General features: G+C 48.1%; 1 protein-coding gene across 4 annotated transcripts in view; it reads right to left on the bottom strand.

The window, feature by feature from the left end:
- Positions 1-6,995: 6,995 nt before the first annotated feature.
- The window catches only part of ARID1A (AT-rich interaction domain 1A), a 72,113-nt gene continuing 60,208 nt past the window's right edge, over positions 6,996-18,900 (bottom strand). The window contains exons 12-20 of one of the 4 annotated variants that reach the window (XM_069479619.1): positions 16,983-17,190; positions 15,381-15,513; positions 15,025-15,200; positions 14,493-14,643; positions 14,275-14,412; positions 14,078-14,174; positions 12,728-13,619; positions 12,258-12,388; positions 6,996-10,062 (exon numbers count right to left, since the gene is read on the bottom strand). In XM_069479619.1, coding sequence (XP_069335720.1) covers positions 8,335-10,062; positions 12,258-12,388; positions 12,728-13,619; positions 14,078-14,174; positions 14,275-14,412; positions 14,493-14,643; positions 15,025-15,200; positions 15,381-15,513; positions 16,983-17,190 — 3,654 coding nt within the window. In that variant the 3' untranslated portion in view covers positions 6,996-8,334. Of the gene's footprint in view, positions 10,063-12,257; positions 12,389-12,727; positions 13,620-14,077; positions 14,175-14,256; positions 14,413-14,492; positions 14,644-15,024; positions 15,201-15,380; positions 15,514-16,982; positions 17,191-18,900 lie in introns of all 4 variants that reach the window. The other 3 variants (XM_069479620.1, XM_069479617.1, XM_069479618.1) reach the window with 3 other exon arrangements.

The raw sequence follows: 18,900 nt of genomic DNA, 5'->3' as shown, positions 1-18,900 counted from the left end.
AGCTGTCTCAGAGTCGGTGCTCTTGCCCCAGTTCCATGCCCCAGACGTTCACCGAGTTCCCGATGTGGGCCAAGACTCTCGTGGTTGGGGGCTGAACCGCGCGCGGCCTCTTCACAGAAGCCAGAGCCGCGCTTTTCCTGCTGTCAGGCAACAACGGCTTAGCACTGGGTCTGGCACACAATAGATGTTCTCTGAATAGTCAAAGAAAAGCCTTCTTGGGGTTTCTGTGGCCAGCAGTGGCACCCTGCGTCCTGGGTGTGAAGAAAGTAGGGGATCCCCCTGATTTTCCCCTCCCCTGGCTACCAGGGACCTTCTGTCCCACTTCAGTCCTCAGCCCCACCTCAGTGGCTAGCGAGGATGGTGAGGAAAACCTCAGAATATCCCCAGGACTCCTTTCAGCTCTCTCACTCAAGCAGCTTCTCTTATAGGAAGTGGGGCCAAAAAAGAAGAAAAAAAGAAGCAAACTCAACAAAACCGTCTGTTTGGGGGGAGGGGAGCGGCCAGTTGGTACCCCTGTAACGGAAACTGTTAGAACAACTTTGCACCTTCCTTAAAGGAAACAGATAATAAATCCTTCTCCGTTGGTGGATTTCTTGTTTTTCAGGATTCCAAAGCCTTCTGTGGTTTCAGTTATCTGCCCTGCAAACCAAGCCAGGGTCTGGGTTAGCCTCTGGCCACAGCCCTGACTGAGGAAGGGGTTTATCTTCTGCAACAGCTACTAATGTGGGTGGGAACAAAGAGATGGCTGCTACCTCTCCAGGCAAAGACTAGCCCACATCAGTTCTGTGGGGGCCTGGGACTGTATCTTTTGATTCTTTATAATGCATTTCACACCCTGAGACCTAAACTGCCCTCAGATATTTGTTGTGTGTAAGGTGAATAAAGTACAAATCACATTTGGTCCTGTGTTGGAGAAGGGGGAAAAATGGAGTTTAGAAGGCTCTTCCCCCAGAATTTTCAGTGACTCACAACTTGTTCTCAGGCCAGAAGCCTGTGAGTGAAACGGCAAAGCCTAGGGGCACACTTGTGACTGGGGCCTGAGGTTGTGACTTGAATCTCTAGAAGTCCACCATGAGGCTCCAGGCAGCACTCTGCAGACAAACTGAAAAATGAACTGTCCTTGCTCTGTAAATTCACAGGGCAAAAAGACATACATTCTAGGGTTCCCCCTGTTCCCACCAGATTCCCTCAAAAATCTATTTGTAAAAGGGCAGGGATCTCTTGTGACAAGTCAGAATGTTTTCTAAAAGCTCAGCTCTCACCCTGTGGAGGTAGAACTTTGTCCAGATCTTCAGCTCTACTTTCCTGCTATTTCTCCTTCCCTTCCTTCTCTGCTACCCAACCCCCTCCTCTTCCGCTCTGTTTCCTGTTTCATTTTCGGGCTCCTGAGCTGACAGGAAAACAAGGAAGCTGAATCTTGTGTTCTCAAAGCCCTGGCTCCCTGGCTCATGAGGTTGGAGAAGGCTAGGTGGGATGGGAGGGGGTTCTGGGGCTCTAAGGCTGAGAGGAGTGCAGGAGGCAGCTCTCTCCAGTCTGCTTGTAGAGTCTGCAGCTAAAATGGAGCCTGCATCTACAGAGAGCCAGCGAGCTACCAGAATTGTGGAAAGCGAGCGAGACACAGCCATATCTCAGGGCTCCAGAAAGGCTCCACACCTCCTAGCCACTTCTATTAAGAAGCGAATATCCCACACCACCAAGAAACAATTTCATATACAAATCCCTAACCCAAACAATGAAAGCAATGCATCACTATTTCTAGAATCTTAGACTTTAAGAGGGTTACATCACTTCTATTCCTTGAATTTGCCTATCTCTGTTCTTGCTATTTTCCATTTGCCCTGCTTGAAACACTCTTCCACCAGACACCACCCGTTGGCCAGCCCACTATATTTGGGTCTCAGCAGAGATGTCGCCTACTCAGAGAGGCTCTCCCTGACTATGCAGCCACACCACTGCCCTGTACTATCCCATCACTCTGTTCTGTTTTCTTCATAGCACTTAACATCATCTGTCCCGTCTGTGCGTTTTACTCGATTCAATGTCTGTTTCCCTCTTAGGAATGTGAGCTTCTGAATGTAATGGAAGAACAGGGGCTCTGTTCGCCAATGTATTCCCCATGCTTAGAACAGTGCCTTGCATACTGTGTGTCTTCAGTGAAGATCTGATGGCTAAATCAATTTGTTTAATCTGTTACCTATATTTTATGGATGAGCGAACTAAGGATCACAAAGGGGAAGTGACTGGCCTGAAGTCACACAGCTAGTGGCAGAGCTGGAACTTGAATTCAGATCTCTAGCCTCCCTGGCTGGTTCTTACTACCGCTCCACACTGTTTTACTCTTTCACAGGTTTACCTCTTTCCCTCTTTTCCTTTTATCCACATGCCCAAGAGTCTTTGCAGGCTATGTTAAGAATCCTATATAGGGCACACCAAGTCTCAGCAGCTCCTGCTTACTCTTTCCTCCACCCAATTCTTACCTTCCTTGTTTGATTTATTCAACAATATAGGAATGCCTACTATGAAGGGATGAGGATGCGACAATGAGCAAGACAGACACAGTGCCTGACTTCATGGAGATGATAATAATATCTGCCTCACAGGAATTATAGTGCTTGGCATAAAGTGCTCAATAAAGATGGGCTGCTATAACTCACTGAACAAAAAAGAGCGAGTGATTTTCCCACTGAAGGTGTAGAGAAGAAAGGTCGTTCCCATGGAATACTTACCTCCCTGGAGCAACTGACTACTTATTTCTCTCTGTAGCTGCCTTGCCTTGACCTGCCTCCACATCTGGAGGTGGCCTTGGCCCCAGACAGGGCAGAGGGACAGCCCAGGATAGGGTATATCTACTCTCAGCAGCTCAATTTCCAGACACTCAACTTTCGATGGCCCCAATCCTATGGGATTGGAATAGCTGACCCTGATCTGGGATGTTGGCTCTGAGGCCATGCCATTGTGGGGCAAAAGTGACTACACTGGCCTCTTATTCCTGTCACTATCAACTATTTTTTTTTAATGTTCTCTCTCAGCAGAGTCAAAATATTTACCTTTTTTTTTTTTTTTTTTTTAAAGAGACAAGGTCTCACTATGTTGCCCAGGCTGGCCTTGAACCCCTGGGCTCAAGTTACCCTCCTGCCTCAGCCTCCAGAATAGCTGGGACAACCAACAGGAGCCACTGAGCCCAAATTATTATTTTTATTTATTTATTTTTTTTTTTGTTGAGACAGAGTCTCACTTTGTTGCCCAGGCTAGAGTGAGTGCCGTGGCGTCAGGTTAGCTCACAGCAACCTCAAACTCCTGGGCTTAAGCGATCCTACTGCCTCAGCCTCCCGAGTAGCTGGGACTACAGGCATGCGCCACTATGCCCGGCTAATTTTTTCTATATAGATTTTTAGGTGTCCATATAATGTCTTTCTATTTTTAGTAGAGACGGGGTCTCGCTCAGGCTGGTCTCGAACTCCTGATCTTGAGCAATCCACCCGCCTCGGCCTCCCAGAGTGCTAGGATTACAGGCGTGAGCCACCGCGCCCGGCCTATTATTTTTATTTTTAAATTTATTTCTTTAGAGATGGGGTCTGACTATGTTGCCCAGGCTGGAGTGCAGTGGTTATTCACAGGGGCAGTCATAGCACACTACAGCTTAAAACTCCTGGTCTCAAGTGACCCTCAGCCTCCTGAGTAGCTGGGACAACAGGACTGTGCCACTGTGCCCTCTGTCACTATCAACTATTAACAGGCAGAGCCAATGGCTGTGATGACAGGCAGCTGTGCCTTACCAGAACTTTATGCTACTTCTTTTTGCTGTGGATAAAAGAGCATTCCTTGGCAGTTTCTTCGGATGCTGGGTGACAGTTACATCTATCCTAACACCTGGGGTGACACCAGTCAGGTCTCGGACATTTACCAAAAGCATCCTTTTTGGCCTTTGCAGGATTGCTTGAAGATGTCCATCCACCCCAGGACAAAGACCCTGCCCCACCTCCAATTGCAGGAACCAAACACTGATCCTTTAAAGCCCATGGGCACTAGATATTTTTCACCCTTCCTTCAGTGTTTGCCTTTCAGTAGTCAGAAAACCTTGACCCCACTGAGAGGCCTAGCGGGAAGGCCTTAGCCACTTGTGGGTGGCAGTGGCTGCAAGGCAAAAGAGCCAATGAGGTTGAGAGTATTGTTTAGGCTGGACTTGGCTGCTCTCCAGCTATGAAAGAAGGTTAAGGTCATTTGGGGGGTGAGGAGGGAGGAGCCTGGGAAAAGAACTACTGGCCACACCCCTGGGTTCTCTGCTGGCGAGGTTCTATTTACTTCTCAAAAGCAAATTACTCACAGCTCAGTGGCTAGCAGTTCCCTTGGCCCATGGTAACTCCAGGCAGAAACCGGAGACCAGGCTAGGCGCCCCCTGCATTGCAGGAGAGCAGATGAAAGGAACCCAGGAAACCGAACTCCTAGGTAATGCTCCACACACAGCCCAGAAATGCACTTTCTAGACTAGAAAATGGAGCTCAAGAGGCCCAGGGTAAAAATAGCCATTAGCAATATTGCTTACCAAAATGTAGATATGAAAAGCTTGCCATCCAGTTTTTTCCAGACGAGTCCTAGGAAGGCATCTTGGTTGGCAAAGGTTTTTCTCTCTCAGTAGAAAAAAATACTACTTATTCATTTCTACCCCTGATGCAAATATTAACAGCCACACTTCATTTGATGAACACTTGATTGAAATTCTTAGGATAATTTTGCCTCATGTTAAATACAATAAAAACAAACCTTGCTTGCTGGGCTCCACAGCTAGGTCCGGTTACCCCTGTCATCCAGAAAGGAGGTACAGTGTGGTGTGTTGGGAAGCGCATGGGCCTTGGAGCCAGGTGAACCTTGCTTGGTGTATGAACTCAGACAAGCCTTTCACTTTTCTCAGCCTCTTTCCCAAACTGTAAAATAGCCACCAGAATCCTAACCTCACAGGCATAGGACTGTTGTAGGATTATTCATGATGTACAATGTCCAACATACAAATAGGTGCTCAACAGAAAACTGTTGTTTCAAGTTTCACTTCTTAGTGTCCACGATAACAGCATTTTCTGTTACTGCTTCTGATTTCTCCTGAGAAACCTGAACTTGAGGTTTCTCCACTGTTTCCCTAAGGAAGGAGATGTACACAGAAGCTATATATAGTGACATTAACCTACCTCTCATAAAAGCAACTCCATCTGGTCAACATCTATTTCGTTCGAGAACTACTTGAGTAGGTACTACGTGCCAGGCTGTGTGTTAGGACAGGGATGTAGCAGTGAATAATACACACCCCCCACCCCAGGTTTTACATTCCAGTGGAAGATGACAGGTAAGTACAATATACAATAGGCCAGGTGGTAACAAGAGCAGTAAGAGAAACAAGGCACAGAAGGGCAATTGAAGCAGGGGAGCAGAGACTATTTTAAATAAGGTGGCCAGAAAAAGCCTCACTTGTGTGACACTTGAACAACTCCCTGAAGGAGGTGAGGACTCGAATCATGCAGATATCTGATAAAAGAATGTTCCAGGCAGAGGGAATAGAAAGTACAAAGACTCCAAGGTGGAAACAGCCCTGTAGAGTGAAGAATGGGAAAGAGAGAAGATGGTGCCAGAAAGGTAGCAGCGAGGTAACCGAGGGCCTTGTTAGGCCATCATAAGGCTCTGGACTTCTGCTTACTGAGAAGCACTGATGGAGTTTGGTCTGACTTAATGTTCTATAGGGATCCTTTAGGTTGCTATGTTGAGAGTAGGTTCAACCAGGCAAGGCAGAAGCAGGGAGGTCAGTTTGGAGGTATTTCAAGAATCCAAGACAGAGAGTATCTTGAACTATGGTGGTAGTGGGTGGATTGAGGATTATTTTCTCAAGAGTGCTAACAGACTGGATGTGGAAATGAATGATTTTTTTGGCTAAGTGACAGAAGGATGGAGTTGCCATTTACTAAAAAACCTGTGGGAGAAGCAGGTTTCCAGAGGGAAAGACAGGGCATCTTAGCTTGAGCATGTTCACATTCAACTTCCAAGCAGAGATGGCAAGAAGGCAACTGAATTCTAGTCTGGAGTCAGGGAAAAGAACCAATCTGGAGATATTTGTGATTAAGTTGGAGGCTGCCTCCAGATAAATGGGTATCTCGTTGTTAAAAATTTCTAGCTAGGGCTGGGCACAGTGGCTAACGCCTGTAATCCTAGCACTTTGGGAGGTTAAGGTTCAAGGATTGCTTGATACCCAGGAGGCTGAGGCTGTAGTGAGGTACGATCACACCACTGCACTCCAGGCTGGGTAGACCTCGTTTCTTTAAAAAAAAAAAAAAAAAGAAAGAAAGAAAGAAAAAGAAAACAGAGATCCTCCTTTTGCCAACTATTTCTGAACATTTTTTTCTAGATTATCATCAATTCCTTTGTTATTTAAACCCACTTTATTTCAAGTGGTAACATGCTTTTTATGCCCAGAACTTCCTCTTGCAGGTTAGATAATCTCAGAGCTTTTTTAGACGTACAGTGTAGAGCAGCAGTCCCCAACCTTTTTGGCACCAGGGACCGGTTTCATGGAAGACAATTTTTCCATGGACTGGGTGTGTGTATGGGAGGTGCGGGGGCAGAGGGAGCTGTAAATACAGATGAAGCTTCTCTCCCTCCCTGGCCGCTCACCTCCTGCTGTGTGGCCTGGTTCCTAAGTTTCATGAAAGACAATTTTTCCATGGACAGGTAGGGGAGCACAGGGAGGCAGAGCTCAGGTGGTGATGCACAGCCCGGCTCCTAACAGGCCACGGCCCAGTACTGGACCACAGCCCAGGAGTTGGGGGCTGCAGCTGTAGAGGTTAAAGTAGAATACAGTAAAGAAATAACAAGGTCCAGAATGCCACCATTTAGGGGAGAGAGCACACTATGGGAGGTTTGCAAGAACAGGACTAACCCTCCCAACCGCCCCCCACTCCCTCCCAAAAGTCAAAGTTTTAAATAGTTTGAAAACAATAAAAAGCCTCACAAAAGTCTTACCAAGATTTAATGTACATTTATTCTTAACACGTGGAACATATAGTATAAAGATTTCATACTGAATAAATGATATTCATTAAGCCAAAAAAGGAAAAAAAGGAGGAATTTACATCAAGTTTTAGCTACATTGTTGAAATACAAATATGCAGATTTTATCACTGAAAAAATCTCAATTGTGTTTCTTCATCAGAACTTCAACTGAACCTAGAACTTTTTCACACCTCGATTAGAAAGAAAACAAAACAAACAAAAACCCAGAAAAAAATAAACTATAAGTTGATTGGCTGCTGAGACAGCAAGGACTTTTTACAGAGACCTGTACAGCATCGCGCCAAGAGGGGCGATGTCTGGCAAGAGATTAAATAGCTGTGTCTCGCTTTGTGCAGGTCACCAACTTGTTAACTCGTCATACTATAAAGGGGTAGCTGGGAAGGGGACCAAACTGTGGGGATTCAAGGGTATGTGCAATGTACAACGTCATATATATACACACGTGGCAGCGCAGCCGCTGCAGCTAAAGGTTAAAACCAGTTCTAAGAGGTGATCTCAGGGTTATTCATACAATCAAGGAGGAGAGAAAGAGGTCAGGGTGTTGTAGGTTCACACATGATACTTTGGGGGAAAAGCCTTTTTTTTTTTCTCCTCAACGTTTAACTAAAAACATTTTTAAAAACTACAGCTTGCTGCTGACCCAGCGTTTTCTCTTGTTTCCATGTGAGACATTATTATTACAGTATGTTTACAGTATCAGGTGTACAGTACAGTACATGAAAGGGTCTACACTCTACTGCACAGGCCTCTCCAGTGAACAGGGTCTGTCCACAACTGCGAACTTCTTGGCTCCTGCAAGATTGTGAATGTACAACAATAAACCACACACAGTTCAGCAGTCACCTTTTTTGTCCTTCAGAGTTTTTTTTTGTATTTTTTCCTTTTTTTTTTTTTTACCATTAAAAACAGTTATGAAATGTGGCGTCCCGTTGATGCAAGGGCCGGGAAAGCCATTTTTGTTTTATTTTTTTCCCCAAACTCACTGTAAACAACAGTAACTTTGGTTAAAATAAAAAAGTCTTCTATGTAGGCAGACCTTTGTCTTTTCAAACAGGGTGGGGTCCTGAGGGGAGTAAAGTGAGGACAAGGAACAGAAAGGTGTAAGGTGGGGAGGGGGTGGAAGGAGGAAAGAGAAACAGGAGAGACTTTTTTCCCAAGGGAGAAGCTGGACAGCACAGGGTAAACTGGATTCTGAGGTGGTTTTGCATAAATAAAGGGCAACAGTCAGTTTCTAAGTTCTCCACACACGCACACACACACAGGGGGGGAGATGTCCCACGGCTGTCATGACTGGCCAATCAAAAACAGTACATCACAAATGACTTGTGAAACCAATGAGTTCATCAATGGTGATACCGAGATGTCCAACAGCCGTGACTCGTACAGAGTAAACTCTGAGTGGTTCTCATCCACCTTGGCCAAGGCAAGCAGCGCGCGGGCAGCCCGTCGCATCATGTCCACACTAGTTGGCTCAAAGGGCGGGTTCTGCATGTGGAGGAGGCTGGCCTGGCTCTGCTGGAACTGCGTGGCAGCAAGGCTGTCCTCTAGGAAGCCCAGGAGGTTGCCGATGCTGCCCTTCTGTACTGCGATGGCGCGGGCTGCCAGGCTGTCCCCCTGCGCCAGGTTGGCCAGCAGTACCACGGCCATCTCCCGGCACACTGGGTTCTTTCGGTCACTGAGGAAGCGCACCATGGTGCTATACAACTTCTCCAGGCGGCTGAAGGGGGGTGTGGCCAGGATCAGGTCCACATTGTTGTCCTGGATGCTGAGTTTGCTAAGGGTTTCCAAGACTAGTCTCTGGGGGGAGAGGACGGCGTTGGGGCCCAGGGTGGAGAAGGGGTCCTGGGCTTCAGCTGAAGGGCAAACTGCCCAGTGTAGGAGTCCGTCCAGGACAGGCAGGCAAATGCTCTCAGGGTATGGGGAGAGGTCCAACTGCCCCGAGATGTTGGCGAGTGTGACCAAGGTGTTTTCCCGGAGCATCTCCAAGCAGTCCCACCACCACTCCACTTTGTTGCAGCTCACCCCTTGGTCCTGTTCCTCCTCCTTCTCATAAGTTAGTGGTGCCTGCTTCCGTTCTGGGTGCTTGTGGTGCAGCAGGATCAGCTTCCCTAGGATGAGCAGCAGCCCTGGGTGTTTGGACATCTCAAAGTCGTTGCCTGGCACAAACGACAGGCTTCGGATGGTATTGGAGACACAGACACAGCGCTTGGCCAGGGAATCCTGCCAGTCCAGAAGGGTACACAGTGGGGTCTCATCCTTACTGTGGGGTTCATCCTCTAGGATCTTGATGTTCCGGTGGCTCTGCGCTGGGCTAATGCCAAATGGAAACTTGCTGCTCTCCTTGATGGCCTCTGCAGTCTTAGCTGCCTCCTCGGACAATGTGCTAGACCGGGTAGACAACATGTCATCCATAGTGGCTGTGATCCGTTTTTCTGGAGGGCCATCAGGCGGGGGCCCCTCCTGTTCTGTTGTCCCTGGCATACCCTCTGCTGTTGTGACATGTCTCCGGGGAGCTGGTGGGCAGGGTGCATGAGGCCGGGAAGGCAGTAGATCTTTCCTGCTCTCAAAGTGGGTCTGGATATGCTCAGTCGTGTCCCCCCCACCAATCCGCCAGTGCAGCAGACCACTGTCAAACTCTTGCACGCGCCCAAGCTTATCTGAGCAGTCCACCACAAATGGGTCATTCTTCTGCACGATCTTTACTGGAAGCTTATCAAACTTACTGATCAGCTTCTCCTCACTACTCTCTGAAGCTGGCTTGTCCTTGCCCGAAAAGGCCATCTCCTCATCATTTTCAACTACTTCCTCTTCTTCTTCCTCAAGTTTAGGACCTAGAAGTTCTTCATCTTCTTCCCCTTCCGTGGGGGCTGGACTAGACACCTTGCTGAATCTCACAGGGTCCAGCAGTGTTCTCTGGCCTGGGTCACCCACCTCATACTCCTTTAAAATGCCAAAGATCTCGATCAGGCATCGTCGGAAATATTCCACAAGGAGCTCTAGCAACCCTGGGAGCTAAAAAGAGAAAGAACAGGAAATAAATTAAGGAAGAAAAGTGACCAAAGAAGGGAATCCTTGATTTGAGAGCCCCAAAGTCTTCCATCTAATTACCCTCACTTTCCTTCTAGGACAGATATCTGAATCACTCAGGAGAAGCAGAGTTGCTCTTTTCCCAAAGGTTCTCCAGAGAGAAAACTGTTTACCTTCGTCTCTCCTATACCCAGCATAAAGTTCTTCCTTCTGCCCAACCTACCTTCACTAAGCCTGTCGACACTAGCCAATAGCTTTGCACCTCACCCACCAGTTCCACCCCTCAGCCTCGTCTTTCCCAACCAATCTTCTGCTTTCCTTCACCAGGCCAGTTTCCTACCAGGTGGTCATTGTCATTATCTCTCTTAGAACACTTTCTACGTCCCACTGCCTAGTGGAGTCCAAGCCTAGGGACGGTGGGATGACCCAACACAAGTTTAGAGGAGAGAATGTGATGCAGGCAGATATTCATCTGCTCCCTTCTCCAAGCTCCCCAACATTCCGTGAGGCTGGACTTCCATGAATCTTGCACCATAATGAGTGGGATGAGGCTTCAGCTCTTCAAACATTGGGCTAAGCTGGTGTTAAGGAAACCCAAATTCCAGCATGGATTACTATATAGACTATTTATTTACCTCTAGAAGGAAATATTACTTTCCAGTCAGATTAATCTTTGGTTGAACAGTACAGCAAAGTGGCAAAAAATAAGGACTATAGAATTAGATCTAGGTTTGAATTCTGGCTTTTTCAGGAACTAGCTGCATGAAATGATGGAAATCTCTAAACTTTACAGGGTTGTCTGAGGTCTAAATGGAATATGTCAAATGCCTGGCATATGGAAATTGCTCAATCAAAATTTGTTCCTTTCCTTTCTCATGGGAGGCAATATTATGCAATGGAAATAAAATCAGGCTTTGGAATCAGATAGATCCTGCTGACAGCTGTGTGAACCTGGGCAATGGTAAGACTTTGACATCTCTAAATGGCCACATATCCTGTCTCTGAGGGCTACTATAAGGATGACATGAAAAAAAAATTAAGGACCTGCCACAAAAAACGGTAACTACTACTAACAATGTCCTCCTAGTCAGTTCCTTTATAGATGAGTTGGTAGGTACTAACAATGATCAAAAGAAAGAGTAGGATGGTGTAGCACAAACTCTTCCCAGCTACTGAGAAAACACAAGGTGTACATCCTGTGCAGGGTGGGTCTGGAGAATCAGCTTTGCAAGAATATCACTAAACAAACCTCCCACCCATTTTACACCTAAGGAAACTGGGATCAACAAAGACCCCTTCTATTCAGAGTAAAAGAAGAAAGGGAAAAACGGAAAAAATCGCTCTATTTACTAATTAAAAAAAAAAAAAAAAAAAGACCACAGGTTGTCCTGGGTAGTCTAGAAAATAAGGTGTCCTCACATCAATAGAATCTGCACTTTTTTTTTTTTTGGAGACAGGGTCGCATTCTGTCGCCCAGGCTGGAGTGCAGTGGCATAATCACAGCTGACTGCAGCCTCGAACTCATGAGGATCAAGTAATCCTCCTGCCTAAGTCTCCCAAAGTGCTGAGATTATACACATGAGCCCCCTCACTTGGCCAGAATCTGCATTTATTAACGATACCAAAAAGTGTCTCCCAAATTCTCTTTGAATTCATTACTATTATCAACATGATGCCTTACAAAAATTATTATTGTTCTCAATATCCTGGGCCCATGCCCAGTGGCAAGAGAAGAAAAACAAAGTACTGGCATGGAAGATATGAGAGAGTGAGAGGACCATGGTAACTAGGAATGGCTTCATTTCTCAGTGTCACTTACTACTGTCCTTTTTTTTTTTTTGAGACAGAGTCTTGCTCTGTCACACAGGCTAGAGTACAATGGCATCATCATAGCTCATTGCAACTTCAAACTCCTGGGTTCAAGTCATCCTCATGCCTCAGCCTCCCGAGTAGCTGGGACTAGAGGCGCACACAACCACACCCAGTTAAATTTTTTTTTTTGTAGTAGAGACAGGGTCTCGCTCTTGCTCAGGCTGGTCTTGAACTCCTGAGCTCAAGTGATCTTCCTGCCTCAGCCTCCCAGAGTGCTAGGATTACAGGTGCGAGCCACTGTGCCCGGCCTATTATTACTGTCTTAAGATCCCAGGCCCTCTCAATCTTCCCGAGCCACCTGTACTCACCTGACTGAGGTTGAAGGTCATGATGCTGTTGTCATCATATAGCAGGATGTTAATGGTGTCTAATGCCCACGTGCTCTCTGCCAGGAGCCCAGACTTGAGGGACATCATTACCCGCCATGCCTCCGGGGTTCCTGAAACAAACCTCCATGTCGTCCATCCACCAAGCCCAGGTTGGCTGGAGGCACCCCCAGGGCTGCCCCATCAGACAGGCTACTCTGAAGATAACACAAGGTGGAAGGCAGTTCCTATCTGGGAGGTGACACACATCTGCCCCTCTTGGCTTCTTCAGGTAAGAGATCACTGCATGACAATGCTTTGAGGGAAAACCTGAAATCAGCTTATTTCTTCCTTACCCGAAGTCCTTTCAACACTGGACCAGATTTAACCTAATCCAGAATATGAGACAGAGGGAACAATGGACAGGATGGTAAGGGGCAGATTAGGCAACCCAATTAGGGAGGTCTCCTTACCAATGTCTTTCATCGTGAGCCGCCTCCTCTGCTTCAACACAGGCTGTGTGGCTTCAACAGAGCCAGGTGGAAAGGTGATATCCCGTCGAATCATGGGGGGCTGCACAGGGGCAGGTGCTATGTGCGAGGCAGGTACTGGGGGTCCTGCCTTCTGCATTTTCATCCCAGAGTGTAGGAATGGAGACTTGCTAGGAGAGGTACGGTTCTCCATTGGCCGGGGCAGGGGAGCGGGGCTGGATACCTGAGGAATGTGATTCTGCATGCTTGGCGAGGGCTGGTAGTTAGATGGAGGGGGCCTTGTCATGGGGGGCACGGGGGCAGAAGGACCATATGGGGGTTGGCGTGTGCCATGGGAAGGCCACGGGCCTTCATGGTTGGCCCTCTGATCCGTGTGCAGCATTTCATCTGTTCGGTTCACACCATGATAGGCAGGGCCCTGGGGGGCAGAGCCCGTGCTCTGCCTATTGGCATAATTATAGGTCATGTCATTACGCCCCTGCCACATGGTGCCTTGCTGAGAAACCTCAGCTGAAGCCTGTATGGGGCCGCCCATCATTTGTGGTGGCATGTTCTGCTGGGCACTGGAGCCAGGGGGTACAGAGAGACGGTCTCGGCCAAACTGGAATGGAAATTGGTTCTGGGGGCCGCCTGTTGGTCGGCGCTCAGTAGCAGCGGTGGCAGTGGCAGGATAGGCATTGCCATACTGGTTGTATACATCTTGCTGAGGGGAAGGCTGGGCAGCTTGTTGCTGGCTGGCAGGCTGGGGCTGGGCTGGGGGCAGCTGCTGCTGCTGCTGCTGCCCCTGGCCGGTGCTGTACGGCACGCTGTACATGTCCCCTTCGTGTCGCTTGGCAGGAGGGCCGTATGCACCATCCATCGGCCGCTTGTAATTCTAAGAGAGACAAGCACGGGTGAAGTTAATACTCTGCACTCAGGGACACAAAGTCCACAGATGCCAAGATGGCTACACCAGAAACTTGCTTGGTTTACTTCTGTCCCTCTAGAAAAGAGGATATAGACTCCAGGGATTCACCTTTACAAAGTATCTTTTGCAGTTATTTCTGAAAGCAACCACCACTCTTTCTCTCTGGCTATCCCTTGCTTTAAGGCAGAAAAATGTACAAAACCTCAAAAATCAAAATAAGGTCTATTTCTAGTACTTGTGGAGAACTAGGGAGACTGGACTCCAAACGGAAGAGACTGAGAGGACTTGGCTCTTCGGGCTAGTTGGGTGAAAGAACACCAAAGCATCTAAAGTGCAATTCTTAGACTTCAACACATTAGATTAGTTTACTAACTAGCTTTCAAGGAGAATCTGCACGCCAGTTCATTCCCAGCTACCCTCCTCACCTGCTGCTGCTGCTGATACATTGTGGTCTGCTGGCTGGGAAAGGGGCTGCCGGAAGGGGTGCCTTGGGTGGAGAACTGATTGCCATAGGAATCATGTCTATAGGAGGGAGAGAAACAGAGGATCAGGGTGGGAAATGGCAAAGCTGAACCACAGCAGCACCGAGACCAGGTTTACTCACCGTTGCTGCTGCTGCTGCTGCTGCTGCTGCTGCTGCTGCTGCTGCGGGGGGTAGCGGCTAGGGGAATACATCCCCGAGTCTGGGGTGGAAGGCATAAGATTCGGCTGGGGGGCCCCAGTGCCCATGTTTCCCTCGGGCCCTATTCCAGGCTCCGTCCTAAAGAAAATTGGAGAGGCAGACTGAGTGCGCTATAGCTGTGGGGTGCTGGAGATGGCAGGAGCAGGGGTCATGCTTACCTCACTCTGTCATAAGGACCTCCATAGGGATAGTGCTGTCGTGGTCCCATCGCCACATTTCCCAGCCCAGGGCCGGCAGCACGGCTGTAAGGGTCACCCATCCCGCCGTTGGGGCCCTGCCCTGAGGACATGAAGGGATCACCCCCTGGAGCTGAGTGCAGAAAAGCAGGCTGTGAGCAAACTGGTAGGTCAGCAGGCCTAGCAATCTACAGCTTGCCTGCTCCAAAGACCTAGGCCCTCTTCAGAGTAATGGGTTTGATCTCACTGTTTTCCTGATAGGTCTGAAACAGATCTAAAGAGGCCCCAAACAGCAAAAAAAACATGTACTTGTTAAGGGGTGACAAGGTGAGGCCAAGAAGAGAGAGATAAGAGAGGAGGTAGGGATGAAGAAGGATGGGTAGGTCAGGCGGTTAAGTCAGGAAATACTTCATTTCAGAGGATGGTGCCACAAGAACTCTGAGCCACTCTCAAGATATCCCCCTATGGCCCTGGCCTTGGCTTCAAGGGAATAAGGTCAACAGCGGTTGGTCACCTTTCCTCATGCTGCCATAAGGATCCTTATTTGGCTCGTAGGACATGCGCCCCATCATGTCAGAGGTATTCATACTGGGCTGGTACCCAGGGTTTGGAGTCATGGAATTCCGCTTCTGGAATGTGGAGTCACTTCCATCAGGAAAGGCATCCTGGATCCCAACTGAATTGCTCCTGCTCCAGAGTGAGGAAAACCAATTAAACCCCAAACAGACCAATTCCTTTGATATAACACAGGCCACACAGGAGTCAGTGGCTGGGCAGGCAGCAGCAGGGACCACCCTTGGGCTCCACAGAAGTTCCAATGCACTTAGCCCCAGGGTCCCCCAAACCACCTGCCCCTGATCTTGGCCTTACCTTATGCCTGGCAAGGGGGGGATCTGACTATGTGGTGTGGATGCTGGAGTTGGTGGCTTCAGGTCTCCTCCTTCTGCCATGGAACTGCTGGTTGACTGAGGAGTCTGTGGCCCCTGCATAGACCCTGATCCCGCTGTGGACAGAGATGCAGGGTGAGCAGTTTGCTTGACAGGAATGTTTAACTTTCATAGAAATATACAAATGCCCCAGAATCTCTTTGGAAAAGATCTTTTTAAGGCCTTTGAAACCTCCATCACCCTCATCAGCAGGGGATCTGCAAGACCAGGTCCTAATAAGGGGAATTTGAGGTTTCTGTTGCCCCTTGTTTTTGTTTTACATTTAGAGAAGAGAAGTGACATGCCATGACATTATGCTGGTGATTTCTCAAGTCACTGCCAGCATCCCCGGCTATTTCTCTTTACTGCTCCAAGGATCTTGTCTAATTTATTAAACCCTGCAGTGCTGGTGCACGAGCTCCCAGTCAGAGCCCCAAAATCCAGGGTGGGGAGAGTCCATCTTGTCCCGAACCAGTAGCTCATTTCAGGAGCCAAGAAGCTACTAAGCTCAAGTATCCAGCACAGTGTCATCGCTCAGGTTCAAATGCTACTCTAAGCTGACGTGCACAGAACTACCAGTAATTAACGTTTCCATTAGTTACCATTCCCAGCAGTAGATATCCCACTGCTGAGGCCTCCCCAGTGGATGAGTCATCTCAGGCACTCATTACACCCTCAGAGGTCAACACCAGGGCACATGTGTTTACACCCACCTTCCAGCCACCCTGGCCTTCTTCCCTCCCCAGGCTCGCCTAGGCCCCAGCCTCCTCTCAGAAAGAAGGGTGGGCAGACGCACTCCCATCAGAGTTCCATTCATATCCCCTCTCCACTCTCTCCTTCCCATTCATTACCATCTCAGCTCCCTGGAGAATTCAGGGCTCTAGTCTGAGCTGCATTCTAAGGTGCTGACATCAGTGGGCCAAAGCTCCCAGATGGCCCTGTCTTGCTGCGATTTGTCAGTTTTCTCCTACTCATATGTCCCTCCCACTTGCCAGTTTACAAACATTTGGCAAGATGCCAGGTGCACAACAAAAATTGAAACTTAAGGGCTGGGCTGGGCATGGTGGCTCACGCCTGCAATCCCAGGCCTTTGGGAGGATCACTTGAGGCCAGCAGTTCCAGGCCAGCTTGGGAAACATAGCAAGACCCCTGTCTCTACAAAAAATAAGGAAAATTAGCTGGGTATGGTGGCACATGACTGTAGTCCTAGCTATTCAAGAGGCCAAGGCAGGAAGATTGCTTGAGCCCAGGAGTTCAAGGCTGCAGTGTGCTACGATTGCACCACTGCACTCCAGCCTGGATGACAACTCCACCTTTTTAAAAAACAAACAACCCCCGCCCCACAAACAACATTAAGAGCTGCTGCAGAGTACTGTCCATGGGAGTTGCCAGTGCCCACTCTTTAGTCTGCCAACCTGTTAAGCCCTGTGGTAGGGCAGGGAAGAGCACACATCCCTGGCATCTCCTCTGCTACCCTAAAGGCGGCAGGCACCACTGCCAGGGTAACAGGCCCTCAGCCTTGGTGGGGCTGCTCACCGATCCTTACCAGGAGAGGGAGGCTGGATCTTGGCCTGGGACTTCTTGGAATCAGCAGCTGCAAAGATGTCTGGGGGAGGGTCTTCTCCCCGTTCAATCTTGCACTCAAAGGCATAGAGACACTGGATATACTGCTTTTTCAAGGAGCTGGCAGCACTGCTTGATGTGCCTACATTCAGATTGGTCGCGAGTTCCCGCCATTTTTTGTTCTTGTTGACCTGTATAACCAACCAGAAGAGTCGGGGTATATCTTCTACCTGGTTTTCCTGCCCATAATCCCCAAACCCCATCAGGCTGCAAGACACTCATCTCTTATGGAATCACCATTTTTAAGTAATTGCAAAAGTTAATACTGCTTGGTGAATAGCCCACAACAAATGTTAAATCTGTGGCTGGTTCCCTCTACCCTCAGAATGCTCCACTGCAACTATCAGAACGTGATTGTTCAAAATAGGGCAAATCCCACATTCCTATTAGAACGGAGTTCAGAGAGTCTGGTTTTTGCCTTACACAAATAACACTGCTGAAAAATGGTGTGCAAATCACCTGCAGATCCAAATCCTATCTTAAATGCACTAATAAAAACTAACATTTTATGAAATGGAGACTCTTGGGGTAATATCAATGACCACCCTGCTTAACTTATTTTTTCAAACTGTGAATTTTCACATCTGATTTTTTTCTCAGTGTGCAGCTTCTTGCAAATTTAACATTCCTGTGCTGCGGCTCCCCTGCATCTTAGGGACATATAACCACAGGTTCCTTTCCCTCACCAGTCACTGTCTCAAGTGTCCAGATGTTCATGGCCTCATGACTTCTTTTGTACCTCCCCAGCAGCCAGCCTATAGGCCTGTCTCCTTCCCTCAGCTTCAGGGCACATTGACTAAGACTATTCCCCAAATGCTCCCTAAAATTAGTCTTTCTGCTTTAGCCTGGTAGGTTTCCTTCTTCATGGGTTCTTATAGGTATTAATCCACCATATGGTAAGCCTGTCCCCCCAAGGCTGGGAACAAGGGCTTTCCAGTCCTGATCCACAAAGGAAGTTCAATAGGTTGTGACACTTGTTGATATGGTACCTGTGATACCAGAGAGAAGAGTTTAAGGAAGCACAGAGGGGGATGACCTACATGAAGGGGAAATGACCAGAAATAACTTCCTAGGGCGGGTAACACCTGAGCTGAGTCTACATGGTTGGAGATGGCCTTGGTGGAGGAAATTCCAGACTTTTCCCCATACCCATGCCATCTGGGCCAGTCTATTAGAATGGCTCATCCCTCTACCTAAACACCACTAATCCTTTAGAAAATCTCAAGACTCCATCTTTTGCCTTCTTGGAACCTTCACAGACTAACTTATAATAGCACTCTTTTACCTCTGAATTCTCATTGACTTTAGAGTTCAATACAAAGCAGTGCCTAAAAGGTTTGCATCCTTTTGCAAACTAGAAGTCAGGGCTAGGCATTAGGATTCCTCCTGTGCCTCATCCTAGGTTCACTGAGTCCAGAAGCCCACCTAATCCTAACCCAATGCGCCCTTTACCCCACAAGCAAGAGAGGCCTGGTTATGAGTATCAGAACGGCAGGAATAAGCCCAGGGTCACCTCAGAAGACTTCTGTGGCTTTGCTTCCCACGCCAGTTATGTGGCAGTATGCACGTGTCTTGTTTTGTTTTGTTTTCCTTTGTGGGGGAGGGGAATAAAGCCTGAAGGGAGAAGGAATTCATAACTGACTGTTGGTTGGCTTCATTCCAATCACTTTTCTTTTCTGCTGGTGACAGCTGTTTTCCTCTTCTGATTTAGAAGGTTTAGAATAAGTCCCTCCCGCCACGCCTCCCTCTGAGCTCAGCCACAAACTCTGATCCAACAGCAGGTTTCTGGTCTGGTGACTACAGAACATACACAGGAGGGAATTCTGCAAGGCACAGTGTGC

This window comes from Eulemur rufifrons, chromosome 8 (assembly GCF_041146395.1).
Source record: "Eulemur rufifrons isolate Redbay chromosome 8, OSU_ERuf_1, whole genome shotgun sequence".
NCBI lineage: Eukaryota > Metazoa > Chordata > Mammalia > Primates > Lemuridae > Eulemur > Eulemur rufifrons.
Note: the sequence above shows the minus strand (reverse complement) of the source record. Positions and strands in the feature narration are given on the sequence as shown.